The following is a 19,978-nucleotide window of genomic DNA, read 5'->3' as shown; positions in this document are numbered from 1 at the left end:
TAAGATGCTTCATACAGCTTTATTTAAGAGAAATAATTTGTAATTTTCACAGGATAATGTTAGATATTATATAAAATATTTTCCTGGGGCTAGGGATTTAGCTCAGTTGGCATAAGCACCTGCCTTGCAAGTGGTCATGAGTCCAACCCCGGTGGTCATGAGTCATGAGTTCAATCCCCGGTACCAATAAAAGTAAAATATTTTACTGATACTTCATGAAGACATAATATTTTTTTGGTTTGGTTTTTTTGAGACAGGGTCTTGCTATGTAATTCAGGCTGGCCTTGAACTCACTGTGATCTGCCTGCCTCAGCCTTTTAAGTGCTGGGATTACAGGTGTGCACCACCACACCTGGCTGACAATGTAAAAGTAGTTTGCCACACATCTGCACTTGAAGAATCTATTCTGAACTGTGTATTCCACGAAACCAGCCACACTTTACATTCCGTTGTAGGCGGGTCCTCCTCCACCCTCAGGCACCACCCAGTTAATGTTCTGACTTGGATCCTTGATGTCACAGGTTTTACAGTGCACGCAGTTCTGGGCATTTATCTGTAGCCGAAATCCATCACCTTGTTCCAAGGGTACAAACTCATAAACTCCTATAAAGTAAACAATAAAATACTTAACTTTAAATTTTAAAAATTCATTAGTGGGAATTAACTTCCTAGAAGATTGACTACACAAATTATTTTGTTTTGTTTTTTGAGATAGGGTCCTGCTACATAGCTCAGGCTGTCCTTGAACTCGGGTGATCCTCCTGCCTCAGCCTTCCGAGCATTGATGTTTACTCAGAGCATGATGTTTACTCAGTGTGGGGCCACTGCTGCTGGTGTCAGAGTCTGGGGTGTAGTGGCACTGGCCGAGCTGCTCCCACCTAGGTCAGCTTGTAGTGCCAATATCTACAGTGGGTCTGTGCTGTTGCTAAGGCGGCAGACTAGATGCGCGCCTGACCCTCCACACACTTTGGTGTCGGGTCGTTGCCCTTGGAGTGCTTGCTCCATGCTGGGCTCTCACCGTGCACTGAGTTCTGCGAGTCAGAACAGTGTTGGGCCATGTCTGAGCCTGGTCCCAGTGACCAAGCTCAGCTGAAAGCTCAGCACTGGCAGACCCAGTCTTACGCTGCACACTGAAGTTCAGGGCCACTCCCTGAACTTGACATGGCTGTAACCTTTCCCTTCCCAACATGGACACAAATGACTCTACAGAGCCTTGGGACATTGGCCCCATGTCATGCCACCCTGTATTGGTCTGAGAATGCAGTGCAGGGCTGGAGCAGCACCACCTGCACGCACTTGGGGACCCTGGGTGCAAGTTACTAAAGGAGGCTGAGCCATCTGAACAGTACATACCCAGGGCAACAGTTTCTAGAACACTGGGGGCAGCTGTCTGTGAAGACCCGACTGAGGGGAGCTCTCACCCGCCGGGCAGAAGCGCTGCTCGGGCCCGTCGTACACGGACAGATTCCTGCGGACGGGCACGCTGTCATCCTGCAGCGTCAGGTGCGCCGGCTGGTCATGCTCATGGTTGGTGCCGCTCAGGGCCACTGACGACAGGAGGTCAAAACTGATCTTGCCATCGGGCTTGGGATACTCGATGGGCGTGCAGTCCTTGGCTGGTCTGAGCTGGTCGGAGTCAGAACCTTCAACAGTTTGGGGGAGACATTTAATAGCACTTCTGCTAGGGGTTGAACCAGGCCTCACACTTGCCAAACACACCCAGCCACCGATCCTCACCCCTCAAGTGCTTCCATAAACTGACTCTTTCACAGCACTGAGAAACAGACGCCTCTGAGAGACACCGAGTGACTAAGGTGTCTAGGCAAGCTGAGAACATTCCAGGACACGGCCACCTTCCACTGGTGTTTGCACTCACAAGTGTGTGAGAACTGGAACCTGAGTGTTCTCAAGTGTCCGCTTACCCTTATGTTTTAGAGTCCATGGCTCTGTTCCTCTCAGGATCCAGTAGAATATTCCCGTGTAAATCATCCCTCCATATACACCCAGGATTCCATGGCAGGATGGCCTTATATTTCTAACAGAATATAGCTCTTTCCACACCCAAGACTTCTTTAGGTTCTCCTCATACTCTGTTACATGGAGTCCTTTTATTAAAAAGAAAAAAGAAGTGTGAGGTTGTGCAAGGTGCCAAAAAATGTTAGGGTATTGTCCTGTTGAGATAACTGAAGAGTGAGTCTTAGTATAATTTCTAACAGGTGGTCATGTAAGAAGACCATGCTCAAGAATAGAGTGTGGAGACCTCACAAAAAGATAATGATCTGAAAGATAAAGAGGTGGTTATTTTTGTTGTTGTTTTTTTAAAGACAGGGTTTTACTAGGTGTTGCAGGCTGGCCTTGAACTCAGCAGCAACCCTCTGGCCTCAGTTCCCACATGCTGGGATTGCAGCGTGCACCACCATGCCCGGTCCATAGTTTGTGGATGATTACTTCTCTTTTTGCAGTGCTGAAGATAGAACCCAGGACCCTTTCCATGCTAAGCTGGAGCTCTACAACTAGGCTAGTCCCTAGGCTAGCTCTGAACACTGGTTACTTGAAAAATCAGTTTCAGAATTTTGTAAAACTGAAAAGGAAACTTAAGGTTCATGCTTTCTATAAAAGTGACAGTTTTTATAATTCATCACTGAAACTGCTTCTACCTTTTAGGCGTTGATATGTGTCCCTGCAAAAGTCTAAACTTGTGACCCCACAGGGTCAAGATGCAGATGGCATTAAGATCTGCTGGAAGAGTGGGTTCCTGGCCCATTAGACACAGGGCGCACAGGTGAAGATGGAGGCAGAGACCAGTTAATAAGGACGGGTGGCGGGGAGGGAGTGGGGAGGCAGGCTGCCTAAAACCTGGTGCCCACACTAAAGAGCCAGGTTGCGTGGTGGCACAGGCCTGTCATCCCAGCACTCGGAGGCTGAGGCAGGAGGATCGCCACAAGTTCAGGGGCAGCCTGGCCTGTATAGAAAAACCCTATCTCGTAATGAACCCTCCCCTCTCCCACGCACACAAAAAAACCCACCTGATTCTCTTCACGGCCTTTCCCTCCTCCACACCCCTCACAGACTGTTCCTTTCTCCTCTCCAACACGTGGGCCCCAGTGCTATGCACACACCACCACTCACGCACGGCCAAGGGTCCAGCAAGGACTACACCTGATGGGAAAACCTGGGAAAGTCCGACCCACACAGGGCCACCCTACTGACCACTTCCCCAGTGCCTCTGCTCACGGTGGCCACAGTCCTGCACGGTTAATCCAGGTAGATGCCTATGCCCTTTGTGGCGGTGGGGATCAAACTGTTGGCCCTGCACATGCCCAGCTGTTACTCTGCAGTGGGTTTTGCCTCCAGCACCAGGTCACCCAGCCACCTGGACCTGAGTTTCGAAACCTGGGGAGCTGCCAGGTGCTCTGCACTTGAGATGAACAAAGCTTGGCCCTTTCCTCCTCGTGACTGGGAATGACAAGACACTCACGCTGGGAGGGTGTGGACAGTGAGGATGTGTGGGTGACACCATGCAGGGTCACAAGGAGGCATGGGGTGCAGCTTCCGGCCGGCTGGGGAAGAGGAAGAGGGCAGCCTAGGGCCGGGACTTCACAGAGGCGCAAGCACAAGGGCCAGATGGCTCCTTCCACCCTGGCATGGAGGCTGAGCTGGCAGATCCGAACCCAGCTCTCCGGGGAGGGGGCGCCTGTCTACTTCCCGGGCTTTGGAGGCAGTACTAGGGAATGGAGACCAGGCCCTTCACACTGAGCTGTATCCCCGGCTCCCCCACCCACCTTTTAAGAAAATTCAAGTGACTTGCCAAGCCACTAAGTTGTGCAGGTGGGCCACAAACATATGACCCTCCTGCCTCAGCTTCCAGAGTGTGCAGACTACAGCGTGTGCCCCGCTGCCCAGCTACTGGTCCACTTCTGATGACAGGAAAACAACTCGTTTTCAAACCTCACAACTCCTAATGTAAGTCTGTGTGTGTGTTTGTGTACAGCACACATCTCAGCATTTTGTGTAAAGGGACAGATGCAAACAACTTTGTGTCAGCTGAAGCGTGTCTAACCTGCCCATTCTATTTCCTTACCTGCTGTCTGTGACTGGAGATTTTCATTAGTCAGTTGATTAAATATTGATTCTGCCGCCAAACTCCCACTTTTCATCGCCGTGTGGGTCCCTTTGATCTTGGGAACATTCATAAAACCAGGGCTGCAGCCAATGAGTAAGCCGCCGGGAAAGGTGAGCTTTGGAATGGACTGAGGATAGCAGAGGTTTGGACAACACCTATGAGCTCAAGTTCAGCAAAACGATACTCCCAAGTCAAGTCTCTGCAAGCCGTGTGGAAATGCTGCCAGGCAAAGGTGTCCATGACAGGAAGGCAAGACCCACGGTTTTCCTGTCCCTCCCTAAGAGCAAAGACCACCATTGCTACTGACTTCCTGGTAGTTTCTCCTTTTGCTGCTCCATGAACAGATCTACACAGGGTGTATTTAAGATTGCAGCATTAACATATTTTAAATAAAATGATTTTTAAGGGATTTTTTAGTCTCTTTGCAACAGTTTCACTATGCAGTTCAGGCTGGCCTCTAGGTCACAGCAATCCTCTTGCCCCAGCCCCCCAAGTGCAGGGATTACAGGTGTGCGCCACCATGCCCAGCGAATTCATTTATTTTTGGTGGTGCTGGGGATTGAACCTGGGGCCTCTGACAGCCTTTATGTATTTTCTATTTTGGGACAGCATCTGGCTAAGCTGTGCCCAGTGCTTGGACTTCCAAGCCAATCTCGAGGGTCAGTGTGGTATAAAACGTTTCAGTTTATGCCTATCTGTGTCATAGTAGGAAATATTTAAACCTGAGTAACTGAAATCTAAATTGATTTTTTTACTGTATGTAGTGCAAGAAAGGACTCTACACACCTATTGATTTTAGTTTGGTATCTAAGGAAGGAACCTGTGATCTAACCATGGTATTACTGTAACTAGGTAACAGTACACTTCAGAAAAACAGTACAGTAAAGGGTGGTGACTTTTTGGGCTGTCTCCCTGCAGCCCCAGGGTGCTCGAGTGTGGGGAGAAGCACGTGCCCCTGGAGCTCTGGTTTCATCCCACACAGTTCCCGCTCAGGGCTCCTGCAGGAAGCCAAAGGTGGCTACTGACTGGAGGTGGGGAGGGGGAGCGGGGTCTGATCCATGCATACCTGCAGTGACTGGAAGGAGAAGAGGGCAGGGCCCAGTCCCCAGTGCAGTCCCCAAGGATGACTGCGGTCCTCAGGCCACGCTCATTGTGTTAGAAGAGGGCTCCATCAAGAGCCTGGAGCAGGTGGCCAGGAGACTGAGATGCTGCCCGCTGACCACAGTAGTGGCAACGCTAAGGCTATCACTCACTGACACTAAGTCCGACTCAAGAACCAGAAGAGCATGAAGCTTAACGAAACAATACAGATCATTACTGACTTAGGAGGAAGCCTGAAGCCTACAAACAGAAATTTCTAAAACAGTCCTAGATTCCTGGAGCATGAGGCAGAGGAGTCATTTTTATTTTACAGAGACTGCTGAAGGGCAGAGGGAAAGGAACTTCCCCAACTCATTTGGCCTAACTTTTAGGCCGGCTTTTGGATCACCTGCCCTGCCTGTAACTATTTTCTGACTGTACATTTGAGATTTATTCTGAACATATACTAACATGTGACAGGGTAGAAAGAGGCCACCAGAAGAAACGGACAGTACTACTTGTTGGCATTAGCTGACTCATGTTGAAAACTAAATTTGCTTTTGAGTTTCTGAGCAGTTACGGAGCAAGGGGAAGTATTATGAATCTCCTAGTTGTTATTCTCTGGTTAAAATAACCAAAAAAGCGCTCACAAATTTATCTCGAGATCAGCCAGTCCTAAGACTACCTAATTTAATGGTGTCATGTAGCTCCGGTGTATACAGTTTTATAAATTCTAACCAGGTTCTGGGTGTGGGTAGCTTCCTGTCCTCACCACATGGGTCATGTCACTCCTCCAGTTATGAGCTCCCTGCCCAAACGTGCGCCCGAGACCGAGTCACCTGCAGGCCGCCCTCATTGAGCGCCCGGGCCCCGTAGGCGATCCTCTTGCCACCCTCCAGGGTGGGTGCGATGCTGGGGTGGTGCTTCCACCTCTGGAACTCCCGGAAGGGACTCAGGTAGGGGTTCTGATAGTCCAGGCCGACCTTGGAGGGTTACATTGAAAATGGACGTATTATACAACTAGACATTCTAATTTCCACGTGAACCAAGCTAAAATGTGAGTACCAGGGAATGTGTCCATTACATTTCCTCTAAAGCACCTGCTGAAATATACAGCAAGCCAAATTCAAACAAACTACATAACATCTGTGTATGAAAGAAAAGGTAAACAAAAGGACAGTATGTATTTATAATCAACAAAAGTTAAAAAATTGAGAATTTTTTGGTTTTTTTGAGCCAGGGTCTTGCTCTGTAATTCAAGTTGGCTTTGAACTCACTATGCAGCCCAGGCTGGCCTGCAATTCATAGTAATTGGCAATCCTCTTGTTCAGCCTCCTGAGTACTGGGATTCAAGGCATCCGTTAACATGCCTGGCTCAAAAAATTTAGAACGTATTACCATACGCTGTGAAAATCAAAATGCAGATTAGAAAAGCCTATGTAGGAGTTGGTGCGGTAGAACATCTCTATAATCCCAGCAAAGAGGCTGAGACAGGAGGATTCCATGGGATCAAAGCCAGCCTGGGCTACACAGTGAGTTAAAAGCCAGTCAGGATTATACAGGAAGGCTTTATCTCAAAAAATATGTATGTGTCTCAGATTATATTTTTACAAAAGGAGATATTAGACATTTAATACTAACTACAGAAATAAACTAAAAATCTATACTATACTACTACTATGGCAAAAATGAAAGTGAATATGAATCATATTTACCAAGAGAGAGGACACGAACCCAAAGGGAACATCGTACAAGACAGCACCAAAGCATAGTAAGAACCACAGGTGTTTCCTAGTTTTTCACAAACACTCTGAGGGCTGTGCCCTGAAGGCTGACAGGGAAACTGTCCCGGCTGACCATGCCACCAGACCCAAGCTGCGGCTACCCTCGAGGTGCTACAGATGTCCCCAGGTGGTTGCCTGCTGTCAGAGACCGTGGGGATCTCTGGGCTTGCTCCTGGCTGCCACCCTCACTCGAGGATGCACTTTTGTGGACAGATGTGCGTGGCTGTGGGGAGCTGGGCAGTGCCCACCACAGCAACTGTCATGCCATGGACAACATGGCATGATAAAGCTGACTCTCCATGAACCACTGTCCATACTCTCGGGGCCCCAGGTCCTCACATCTCAGCCCTGGTGACCCTATATCCCCAGCTGAATGTTCTAGAATGGGTTTTCGACTCACCACAAAGCCCAGGGCCACGAGGGGTTCGCCCTCATTCAGGTGGTAGAGGAAGGAGCCTCCATACGTGTGTCTGTCCAGCGGCCAGCCCACCGTGTGGTCCACGCGTCCCGGCTGCCACTTCTTCTCATCAATGAGCCACAGCTGCAAAACCACATGCTCAGCATTAGTGACAGGTGGAGACTGACAGGAAAGATAGATGTCACCTTTGGGGAGCGTAAACCGCAGTGTAAGGATACGAAGGAAAAGTTAGGGGCCTGTGGGACACCAGCGTCTGAGTCCAGTGAAGGTGTATGTACGTGCGTGCGTGCGTGCATGCGTGTGTGTGTGACAGGACACATGCCTGCCGGGGAGGGCCGACCCTCACAGGGAACACAGACAGGCAGAGTCAGCTGTGCACCCAGGGTCTGTCCCGTTACAGTGCGAGTTTCTTCAGTAAACTAGCTTACTCCCGCTTGTCTCCACCCTTGTGCAATAAGTAAAAGCATAGTTTATTTTCTCACTGGTGCGTTTCAAATTTTTAAAATTTTCGTATGAAATGTTATCTAAAAATCAGAGAATATGTACCATCTACCAAAACAAACCTGTATTCATATTATAGTGAATTTAATTGTCCATGGCATTTGCACTTGAGATTTAACTTAAAAAGGTTCTTTTTTTTCCATCCTGGGGACTGAACCAAGAGCCTCTGCACTGAGCCACAGCCCCATGCGCTGTTTTAGAATTTCTGAGGCAAGGTCTCCATAAACTGCCAAATGGCACAGCTGAGCTTGGATCTGCACTCCCCCTCCTCAGCCTCACAGAGCGCTGGAGTTACAGGAGTGTGCCACTGTGCCTGGCAGAGTATTTTACACACAATGTACTTTTTGGTGATGGAGATTGAACCCAAAGTCTAACACAGGCCAGGCAAGTGCCCTACCACTGAGCCATATCCTTGGTCCTTAAAAATAAAGGGTTAGAATGAAAATTTACCACTGTCATAAGCTTAAGATTTAGGAAAATAGGTTGACAAATAGATAATATACAAAGACGAATAATATACAAAATTCAACCCAATCAGATTTTGAATTACTGCAAAATATACTATACTGAAAAAAATCAAATGTAGGGGCTGGGGATTTAGCTCAGTGGCATAAGCGCCTGCCTTGCAAGCAGGCAGTCGTGAGTTCGATCCCTGGTACCGATAAAAAGGGAAAAGACAAAAAAAAAAAAAAAAAAAAAAATCAAATGTACTATGCTGAGAATTTCATAATTCTCATATTATAATTTTTAATAATTTTAATATTTTTAACATCTTCATATTACAATTTTATTTATTTATTTACGAGGTTTAAATTTTTTTGGTCTTTTTTTTTTTCTAGACAAGGTCTTACTATGTAGTTCAGGATGGCTTCCAACTCAGCAATCCAGCCTCAGCCTCCCCACTGCTAGGGTTACAGGTATGCCCCATCCCACCAGCCATATTTCAATTGTAAGTAAGCATTTCTGTATGATATGACTACCCACAGATAGCGCGGAGATAATAGGTACATTACCACTAGGCAGACAGCCTTGCTCTGTAAAAAGAAACTTGAGTTTAGATTATTTTCAAGTTCAAGACCCAGTGTAAACAACACTAGATAAAACAATTCTGAAATGAAGAGCTAACCTAATAATTTGATCAATAGTATTTCCTACCCTCTTGAAAAATATATCAAATAGTTTTTAGCAATAATGACCATTTTAAGTCAATGAAAAATGTTACTAAAATTAAATCAAGATTATAAACTACAGGACAATAAAAATTATTATGCTCTATCTTTTGAAATAAAAGTTGTGCATAACCAGGTACCTCCTTCAGCCCAATCCCGTAGGTCTGGGGTTGGCAGTCCACCCGCAAATCAAACTTCCTGTAGAGCTGCTTGGCCAGGTGTCCGTGGCAACCCTCCGCAAAGACCGTGACCTTGGCGTGCAGCTCCAGCCCCCTCTCGAATGTAGCCTAAGGAACAAAAACCACGGTGAGTGGCGCTGCCTGCTGACCTGGAGTACAGTCACACTCGGATCAGTTTCCTGTGAACCACGACTCAGGTAGAGGCACAGCCAGCAGGGGCCCCAGGATAAGACGAGGCACAGGGTGCACGTGGGAGCTAACAGGGATGTAAAGTGAGCCATCACTGGCAAATGAAGCACGCTCGGACAGAAACACTGTTCTGCAGTGAGCCCATCTCCCAGCTGCCTGGGAGTCGCTAGTCTCCATGTGAAACCCAAAGCACCATCTAGTGACTTGGCCAGAATATCTCTACAGATCAAAAAGACCCCGGCTGTTTACACCCTTTGGACACAAACAGAGTCACAGCAAACAGGCTCCTCAGCCTCGTGTTTTCCTTTTTTTTTTTTTTTTTTTGTCTTTTTCCTTTTTATTAGTACCAGGGATTGAACTCACGACTGCCTGCTTACAAGGCAGGCGCTTATGCCGCTGAGCTAAATCCCCATCCCCGCATTTTCCTATTCTTGTCAGGACACCCTTGCAATGCACCTTCGTCACAGCTGCCGCTCCAGGGCACATGGCGGGCGTACCGTGGTCACCTAGTCCCTCTCGCAGTTGCTGGGTCCTGGGAGCATGGCAGGTGGGCATACTGTGCTCACCTGAGCTCTGACCCCCTTCCTGATCTCTTGGATATCACCACAAGTCTGCCTTTTTCTTTTCCATCATCTCTGCTACTTTCTTAAGTTTTAGGTTTTCTGTATCAGAGAAACCATGTGACATTATCTTTGTGTCCTATTTCACTTAATGGTAAGCTTTTTTTGCTTTCGTTTTTTATTTTTCCCACGTTTAACCCACAATATTGTCAAACTGAAGTGTTCTTCCCTACCACAGAAGAGACGGCCAGCACCTTGCGCCCTTTCCCTTGTAGTATGTTTTACACTTACATCTGGCACACAGTATGCTCGGTAAAGGTACTGAAGCCGGGGTGGTGGCCTGTGTCTGTAATCCCAGCACTCTGGGAGGCTGAAGCAGGACAATCCAAATTCACTGCTAGCCTAAGCAACTGAGACCCTGCTTAAAATGAAAACTGTGAAGAAGGACTGAGGGGGAAGCTTAGCGTGAAGGCCCTGGGTTTAACCCCAGCCTGGAAAATAAAATCACTGAGTAAAAGAACGTAGAACAATCCGAAATGTCTCTTACAAAAGATAATAGCCCTGAGGCTTTCCAGTCATCTTACCATGTATGCACGCGGAGATCTGCAGTCATACAACTTGAGCTCACACTGACAGAGTGTTTATAACTTTTCCGATTATAAAGTCATCTGTCTGAAGCAATGTACACCAAACAAAGCCTGAATAGGTTCTCATCATTTTTCAACCAAATTTCAACAGCTGAACCATCAGGCCGGATTTTTTTTTTTTTTTTCCGGGACCAGGAACCGAGCTTGGGGCCTTGCACTTGCCAGGTGCTTATGCTGCTGAGTCGTATCCCTGGCCCTGTCTCCTGTTTTTACACTGCTTGGGTCTGATACCCTCATTGCTAAATATTTTCTGTGTGAATGTCAGAATGATTTCATTAGTAACAACGCCCTTGGCTACCGTTTGGATGTCTTTCATGTGTCTTATCAACGATTTGCTGATCCTGTGTAGCGTGCACTCAGGCTGCACACCGCACATGCGGGTACAGGAGGGCTGGATAAAGGAAGACAGAACTGACACTGCCCACCTCCGGGGCTGCCCCGAGAGCCAGGGCACTGGTGGGCAGTGAGGCAGGCACAGCTCAGCCGCCACCGCCACCAGAATTCTTCAGTCCTCGCTTCAGACGCAAAGGATCCTTTGAAAAATGCAGGTTTGGGAGTTCAAGCGCTAAGATTGCCCGTGTTCTCGCTGTCAGGGCTGCTTGTCTCCAGAGATGGGCAGTCCTACGCTGGGATCAGGGACCTCCTGTCTCAGCCTCCTGAGTAGCTGGGCTCACAGTGTCACCACAGTGCCCAGCATTTTCTATGTTTTTGTATCTCTAGAAACTCAGTACTTTTACAAATAAAAGGACAGGGCCAGGGATGTAGCTCAGTGGTGTAACGCCTGTCTGGCAAGCCTGAGGTCGTGAGTTTGATCCCCAGTACCAAGCCCCTGCCACAAAAAAACTCAAAAAACAAAACAAAAACCACAAAGGACAGAACACACACAAAAATTCAGAACAAATGAAGGCACACAAAAAAGTTTCAAAATAGAAGAGCATGTGAAATTTGTTGTGACAGTGAATAAATTTATTATTTATAAATTGTAACACTAATAAATCCTGTAACTAATTAATAATTAAATTGTCACACTACAGAAATCACCTCTGTGGAGGACAAACTCTATTCTCTGACCATCACAACTGCAGGTGACACCTAAGTACCTTGCAGGGAGGCACCGCCGGCCCACCACGCTGGCTGAGCAGAGCCCGTGCACTGGTTTCCGAGCAGGTGGGGAGAGAGGCAGAGAGAGGCAGGAGCAGCTGGACCCTGCGTTCTGTCCAGCACTGGTGAGGAGAGCGCCCTCGGCCCTTCCTGAGGCCCTGGCCCGGCCCTGCAAACCCTCCAGGGGCTCTTCTCAGATAATAAACAAATAAACAGGTAATTCATTAAGGCGCACTTCACATTTTGCTTTTATTACTGAAAAGCAAAGTAACCTTCCTTTGTCTTTTCAAGGAACATCATAGGTTCCTTGTACGTTCTCTTGACTTTTTTCAAAGACCCACAAGTACAAACTGTGAAACCCTGAGAACTATTCAGGCTGACACTGGGAATCAGATAAAGGCAAGGAGTTTTGTATCAACCCAAAGACCTGTTAAGATCAGGTCAGAGTCTATTGGTATTTGCCTACGAATAAGAAAATGATTCTTGTCCACAGGAATGAAAATTACGGAGGCCACAATGGAGTTCATTAATGACAGTACACATCCACAGCAAATCTGACTTGAGCTGGATGCAATGGCTTCTTGACAGTCTCACGGAGTGAAATACAAATTCTGACTGTTCACCTGACTGTGTGGTACTGGGGTAGAACCTGGGTCCTTCACATTGAGCGGTATCCCCAGCCCCTTACAAGTTTGAGACAAGGTTTGCTAAGTCTTCCTGGCAGAATTCGAACTTGTGATTCTCCTGCCTCAGCTTCCTATAATGCTGGGATTACAGGAGTCCATGGCCACACCTGTCTAAACAATTAATCTTAAACGTTGTCCAAATCAGACACAGCTCAAAATTGCTTCCTTTTTTTTGCTCTTATTGAGACAGGGTCTCCCTGTGCTGTGCAGTTCAGGCTGGTCTTGAGCTCACTGTTTAGCCCAGGGTGGTCTCAAACTTGCAACAATCCTCTTCCCTCTGATTCTCCAGTGCTAGGATTACAGGCGTGTGCTACCATGCCTGGCTTTAATATTTTTTTGATAATGAGACAAAAATTCTCTAATTTATTCTAAAATCTGCGTAATTAATATACAGTTTGTAGCAAGACCTAAAGGAGTCTCAGTGAGTTTTCTTTTTTGTCAGTTTATTAAATATACAAATATTAAAAGATAATTACCTTCGGGGCACCATCTTTCTGTATTCCTACGTCATTAGTGGCAATTCCTTTTACACTACCATCTTCATGGTACAGGACCTGAAAAGGATAAAAACAAACGTATTTCTATCACCTCCACTCATGCCAACCTTGTGTCAGAAGACACGAACAGTCTTCTGAGGCAGGGACGCTTCTCCAGACAGTGAAGTACAGCTTTGCCGTGTTCCAGCTGAAGGAGACACACTCTTCGCGCGGCCCCTTTGGGAGTACAAGACAGCTGGAACTGCTGGACAGGAAAGCAGCGCCACCTCCGGACGAGGCCTGCAGGGGGGACACAAGTGGACACTGCACACTAGGAGGCTCTCCAGGGGCAGATCCTGTCTGGCCCTCTGAAATGCAGCTGGTAACAAACCAAGAGCACCCATGGGAAGGAAAGGAACTGCAGAGAGAGCCTGTGGTGATTCCAGTTTACTTGTGGAACAAGGGAAGGGAAAGGTGTGTCAAGAGGAGCACGGGCAATGTTCTTCCCATTTCTGCTTCAGCTCGGGAGCAGGTGCTCTGGGTAGAAAGCACACCCAGGGACCCAGGGACGCAGGCTGGCAGCCGGGCACGAAAGGGTGGGGCCAGGTTAACAGCAGCGGGCACAAGGAGCAAGCTCCGCGGCCGCTGGCTTGTCTGCTCAGCACCTGGCAAAGACCTGGCGAACGCTCAGTACCAGCCTGGCAACAATCACCACAGAGCCAAGGGTGAGCAAGGTACGAGACCATAGTGCGTATATATGTATACAAAGAGCAAATCGTGGTCCTCATGTCACCTACCTGGCCTGCCACTCATCCCAGTCAGGCAGATTTGCTGAGAAGAAAGACAAAATCCCACACAGGGCTGCAGCACCCCAAACACACATGTGTGGCTGGGAAGACAAATTCAGAGCAGCACACACCACACAGGGACCTTTCCTGTGTCTTCACTTACACGTAACCTCAGGGTAAAAACATCTAAATTTTCTGGTGCCAAAGGCAAATGATCACTGTCCCCCACCTCCATCTCCTCCAGCCAGGTGCACGCTCTGAACCCTTTCTCAATCTTCCTGGAACAGTGGGGGACATTGTCAAAAAGCTCACTGAACCTCAAGTTGGCTCTGCAGCCCAGCAGTGTCTTTGGGGGCTTCGGAGCCCTGCTGAGCCAGGACCACCAGCGAGGGCTGTCCTGGCTTCCTATTGTGGTGGGCTTTGGGGCTGGCTGCCTGGCTCCAAGCTGTAACTCCCAATAAAAAACAAGCAAGCAAGCAAAGGAAGAAAAAGCAACTATTCTTTTTCCTTTAGGTGAAGACAATTGACAGTATGTAATGGACTCTATCTGCCTGGCTACTTAAAGGCGAGATTTCTTTTCTGGCTTGTGACATTTCTTTGTTGGCTTAATGCTTACTCAATAATAAACTTGTTTATTCTGTTTTATAACTTGTGGAGTGGATTTTTCTGAGTTGGTAGATTTTATTTAATAATTTTTCCAAAAAACACAATGACAGGGGTGATACGGCTGCTGAAATGTTACTACTTTAAAAGAATTGTAAGAACTTTGGAAGAAGTTTCTAGAATCAGGAAGGTGCTAGCCCTGCTCTACACTAGGCTTGAAGTAATCTATTCATTTTGGGTATCACTTTATAAAGAGGCAAAAAGGAAAGCGTTTGAAAGAGTGTAACGAGAATACTGAAAGAGCTCAAATTACCTAATACGATGGCTGAAAGGAATGAGAACACTTAGCCTGGGAAGGAAAAGTCCAGAGAAGAAGCAAAGGAGGGCAAGAGCAGGGTTACTGTCACCAGGAGGGTGCTGAGCGGAACCACTGCCTGGTTCTGTGCAGTATAAAGCAGCAGCTAATTTCCATTCACTAGGAGGAGGTGGTTACCACAGTCCTCCTGACAGACCCTCAGATGAGGGGAGGTCTTCATCCTTGAGGCCTTCACTCATAAGCTGGAAAGTCACTTATCAGGTGCAAGATGAGAAATTCCGCGCTCTTTGCATTAGACCATTCAGGTTCCTTCTAAGCTTGTGATTCTAGAGCACAGGACTTTTCTGCAGTGTTTTACTTCGGTAAAACTCTTGCTTTAATTTCAAACGTGAAAGGGTAATGCACAACTTGCCACAATGTGAAGTGAATGCCACAAACCTCGGCGGCGGCGTAGCCAGGGTAGACCTCCACGCCGAGGGCCTCGGCCTGCACACCCATCCAGCTCACCAGGTGTCCCAGGCGCACAATGTAGTTGCCATGATTGTTCATCGGGAGACCTACGAGCACAGGTTGAATCTGCAAACCTGACTTTGTTGCTACAGTATCTCAATTAAAATTCTCAACCAACGTGTATTCTACAGAAATGTACATACTATCTTGATAATTTCAGCCTTTACTTTATAAATCTGGCTTAGAGTTCTAACTTACTAATACAAATCTGCTGTACACAATGATTACGTTCAGCAGGGGAGTCGGTACATGCATTTAATGTGTGAATTCATTTTACTTCCCTCTCCCCTTCTCCCCTCCCCATCTCTTGGTCCCTTTCCCACTTGCTAAAGAGCTATCTCTTTCTTTCCTATTATCTTTTATTTTGCTCTTTAAATTATGTATACTTCGTGTTTTTCTTACAGGAAAAAAACCATGTGATATGTAAGGTTGTGTGCATGACCTGTTTTTCTTAACATTATGATTTTAATCACACCTAGAAGGGAACTAGCTGGGTCAAATGGAATCTCTAGTTTTAGCTTTGTGAGGAATCTTCCTACTGATTTCCATAGTGGTTGTGCTGGTTCACATTCCCAGCTACACCAGAGGGGTTCTCTTTGGTCTACAGCCTCTCCTCATTTGTCATTATTTGATTTCTTGATGACATCCATTTTTCCTAGAGTAAGATGGAATTTCAGTGTTGTTTTGGTTTGCATTTCTCTAATGGCCAGAGATGGTAAATATTCTTTCATGTATTTATTGGCCATTTGCACCTCTTCTTTTGAGAATTGTCTATTCTTTTCTTTTTTCCTTTGATTTTTTTTTTTTTTTTTTCAGTACCAGGAATCAAACTTAGGACCTCACAACACTTACTAGGCAGGTGCTGTACCGCTGAGTTATGTCCCTGGCTGTCTGTTCTTTTCAAGTGGCCATTTTTCAAATGAGTCTTATTTTGGGGAGTCTGCTGGGTTATGTATACATTGCAGGCATTCATTCTGTCTGAGTAGCTGGCATACTTTTCTCATGTTGTAGACTGTTTCTTCACTCTAGTGCTTATTTCCTTTGCGGTACACTAATTTATTAAATTAAAAATTCCTGCCTGGCTTATGAGGCTATGCTAGGACCTGAGTTCCACTTCTACTTTCCCATCAGTTAGATGAACAACTGAATAAATCCCTTCCATCTGTGGGCCTCTGTTTTCTCATTTGTACAAAGGGGATTTCTTCATTTGAAATGGGGCACCCCCAGCTGTAGAATTCCCTGCTCTGTGAATATTCATCATACTCTACCTGGAAGAATTGGCACAGGAATTCTGTATTTCTCTGTCAAAATTCCAAATCTGTCTTCTGTTACAGGGGTGTTAAGTGGAGCCTAGAACAGAAACAAAAAAAAAGCTTTTAGTTCACATTTGTAATTATAATTTTCTTTTTTTTTTTTTTTTTTTTGTATCATGGATTGAACCCAGGACCTTACACTTGCCAAGCAGGTACTTGTGCTGCTGAGCTAAAACCCCTAGCCCTGTAAATATAAATTTTAAAAAATTTAAATTTTCTCTGGAGACAAAAAAAGAGTGAAACCCCAACCCTAGTTTCTTTGGGTTTTTCCTTTGCCAATTTTGTAACTGTAAATCCTTTTCCTGTCTCTTTGAGGTGGATGAGAATCTTTTAAAAGCTAGAAGTTAAAGCCCCTTGCGGGTTCAGTTTCAGAAGCCTCTTTTTAGGCAGCCTTGGGACATCTTTGACACATAAACACCATGTGTCCCCATCTCTGTGGAAGTTTGGCATTAAGTGCTTGGCCTCAAGAAGAAACTTTCTGCTTGCTGAGAAAAAACTGAGAAATCTTCTTTTTCCCTTTGGCTACAGACAGTTACCATGTAGGTAATGGACGTTCCCCCTCCCCCTTGTTTTCCAGTTCTGAGGACAGAACCCTGAGCCCTGCATGTGCTGGTCAAGGGTTCTACTGCAGAGCTGCATACACTTTTTATTTCTTGAGACAAAGTCTTGCTAAGGTTCCCAGGCTGGATTTAAACTTGTGATCCTGCTGCTTCAGCTCCCAAGTGGCTGGCGTACAGGTGTGTACCACCTTGACCGGCAGGTACTCGAGTATGTGTATCTATCCCCTCCACTTCTTGGTTCCCTTTTTATTTGCAAAGATCTATCTCCCAGTTTTTTTGTTCCTGGTACCAGGAATGGAACATGACCTCACACTTACCAGGAAGGCACTGAATCACTGAGCTATATCCTTGGCCCTACCTCCCTGTGTCTTATCATCAATCTTTTAAAGAGCACAGTATTTTGGGAAGGAGATCATAGATGAAAGTTTTAGAGTTCAATTTGCTCCATATGTAAGAATACAGATTATTTTAAACTTTTACATACTTTGGCCTTATATCAATGGCATTCAGACACTGAATATATTTACTCTGCAAACAAGATGGATATAATATAACTTATCCTACTGAAAAAAAAACTGAGAATACAAGGGTTTAAACAAGTTCACATAAATTTTATCTCAAAGCATTGAACCTAGCACTTGGCCCTCTGAAGGCTGCATGGTGGCTTTTCTGCTGAGGTCATGGGAAGTCACAGTAAATGATTTCTTTCGAAACCACATCACCCACTTTGGCTTTAGGTACTGCATTGTCCTACAAAATTCTATCTAGCACTTTTTTAAAAACAATGATACAGACACCCACACAACTATTCATAAATGCAGCACATAAATACAACACAGAATGTACCATGTAAAAGTACAAGTTAACATCTTAAATCACAATTTTGATGAGCCATTTTCTTAAGTTATAAAATATACAAATACACACACACACACACACACACACACACACACACACACACACACACTATTACCGCTAAGAGACAGATCTACATGGAGAGGGTTTCTTCCACTCCAGTAATCTGGGAAGAGAGTTAGAGCAAAGATCTCAGTTTGTGTAAGGAGCATACCCCCTTCTCCTTCCAGTCTGGAAAGAGCTCCTGGAAAGCCCCGGGGTCCAGGCAGGCTCCCGAGAGTGTGTGTGCTCCGATCTGAGCGGCTTTCTCCACCAGACACACTCGGATGTCCTTGCCGTGCTCCGCAGCCAACTGTTTCAGCCGTACGGCGGCAGAGAGCCCCGCAGGGCCCGCGCCCACGATCACCACATCCGCCTCTTCTGCAAACCTCTCCATGCTCACTCCTGGGTAGGAAAAGTGTCACAAATAAATAAAAAGTTCCATGATACATGATACATCTTGCGGTAACTAACAAATTATCTACTACATTTCCTCATGCTTTCCATAATTGTGCTAGGTGTATTATTAGTAATTATGCTAGGTGTATTGTTACTCTGACCTAGTCATAGGTTCTGTTTCAGTGCACGTCCTACTTTAGTTTCCTCAAGCCAACTTTCGGGTTTGAGATTCACTGTTACAAATTTTGCAAATATCTACTTATCTAAATAGTAATAATATGCAATATAATTGTTAAAACCATAAATATTAGAGATGCTTTTAAAATATCATAAAGAATAAACTTGACCCCTCCACAAAACGATACAAAGTATTCAGAAAAGTCTCAGTGATTTGCATACAATCACTCGCCTTCCCATCGCAGGTCCTTATCCCGGGGGTACACGGTGTAGTGGGTCGTAATTCGAGGTACGGTGGATGTTGAAGACCGCCTTGAAGCACACAGAAGTGGAATATTTTTCTTCATTTTTAAGATTTGAAGGCACTGATATACTGAAAAACATGTTACAAACGTTATTGTCATTTTAAACATTAGTTTTTCTCAGAGTAAACCAAAAAAGCTAGTAATCTGAATCAGTACTCCCAATCTTGGGGGACGCCCCACACCAATGAGGGATATACAGTAAACGAAGTGGGCTACATTCTTCCTTAGAGTTCCTTTGCCATAAAGTTTACTCAATCTTAACTACTTTAAAACCACCACATAAACAAGAAATCAAAACAGATCCAAAACAAAATACACAGAGGGATGTGGTGTGTGACAAAGATACCACTGCAAATAAGGGACACCGGATGACTACTCGTTAAGTGGTGCTTAAATAGCCAGATCCCCATTTGGAAAAAATGTACCTTAGTCCTTGTTTCAGAACGCATTTCCCGTGAACACAGCCTGGCAGAGACAGCCCCAGCACACATGAACATAATGACATATTCAGACACTCACCTCCCTCTGAACAAGGGCCAACTTCCAAGTTCCTCAACAAGCAGAGCACTAAAAGGGGACTGCTAACTTCATGGCAGAGACTATGGCAGATGGCGCCACGCCCCCCCCTCCCCCCAGTGAGGGCATCCACACACCACCAAGAGACACACGGAGTGCACACACGCAGTCCACTGTGCAAGGTGCGGCACCTCTGGGGCCTATGCCCTCCACCTGATGATGGCACACCACACGCTCAGATCCAGAGACCTTCTACAAAAGGCCTGGAGGAGAATATCACAAGTGTCCAGATCAGGAAAGACAGGACAGCAAAGCCTGGGAGTGCCGCATGCAGCAGACCACAGAGATGAGGCAGCTGAGTAAGCCGGTGCCCTGGGCCAGATCCCAGGAAAGAAAGACTGAGAATCAGGCCCGCAGGTCAACTAATGGTGTTTCCACCACAGACTAAGAAAATGGCACAAAGAATCAATGAATTGAAGAGTTGGTTCTTTGAAAGATTACATAAAATTGACAAACCAAGCTGGGCATGGTGGCTCACGCCTGTAATCCCAGTACTCGGGAAGCTGAGGTGGAAGGATCGTCGTGAGTTAAAGACCAGCCTGGGCTACAAAGTGAGCTCAAGGCACACCTGAACTGCATAGCAAGACCCTGTCTCAAAAAAGACAAAAGAAAAAAAAATTGACA

The 19,978-nt window shown here is 46.1% G+C and overlaps 1 protein-coding gene across 4 annotated transcripts in view; it reads right to left on the bottom strand.

Moving 5' to 3' along the window:
- Positions 1–19,978, bottom strand: part of Etfdh (electron transfer flavoprotein dehydrogenase) — a 30,746-nt gene continuing 10,768 nt past the window's right edge. For 3 of the 4 annotated variants that reach the window (XM_063260902.1, XM_003476990.5, XM_063260903.1), the window contains exons 2-13: positions 18,706–18,846; positions 18,073–18,302; positions 16,399–16,480; positions 15,059–15,177; positions 12,914–12,991; positions 9,216–9,362; positions 7,388–7,528; positions 6,043–6,186; positions 4,082–4,250; positions 1,923–2,105; positions 1,422–1,643; positions 1–603 (exon numbers count right to left, since the gene is read on the bottom strand). In XM_063260902.1, coding sequence (XP_063116972.1) covers positions 440–603; positions 1,422–1,643; positions 1,923–2,105; positions 4,082–4,250; positions 6,043–6,186; positions 7,388–7,528; positions 9,216–9,362; positions 12,914–12,991; positions 15,059–15,177; positions 16,399–16,480; positions 18,073–18,302; positions 18,706–18,820 — 1,794 coding nt within the window. In that variant the 5' untranslated portion in view covers positions 18,821–18,846 and the 3' untranslated portion in view covers positions 1–439. Of the gene's footprint in view, positions 604–1,353; positions 1,644–1,922; positions 2,106–4,081; positions 4,251–6,042; positions 6,187–7,387; positions 7,529–9,215; positions 9,363–12,913; positions 12,992–15,058; positions 15,178–16,398; positions 16,481–18,072; positions 18,303–18,705; positions 18,847–19,978 lie in introns of all 4 variants that reach the window. The other variant, XM_063260901.1, reaches the window with a different exon arrangement.

This window comes from Cavia porcellus, unplaced genomic scaffold (assembly GCF_034190915.1).
Source record: "Cavia porcellus strain 051 isolate PalLab524CR breed Dunkin Hartley unplaced genomic scaffold, mCavPor4.1 scaffold_14, whole genome shotgun sequence".
NCBI classification, from domain to species: Eukaryota; Metazoa; Chordata; class Mammalia; order Rodentia; family Caviidae; genus Cavia; species Cavia porcellus.
Note: the sequence above shows the minus strand (reverse complement) of the source record. Positions and strands in the feature narration are given on the sequence as shown.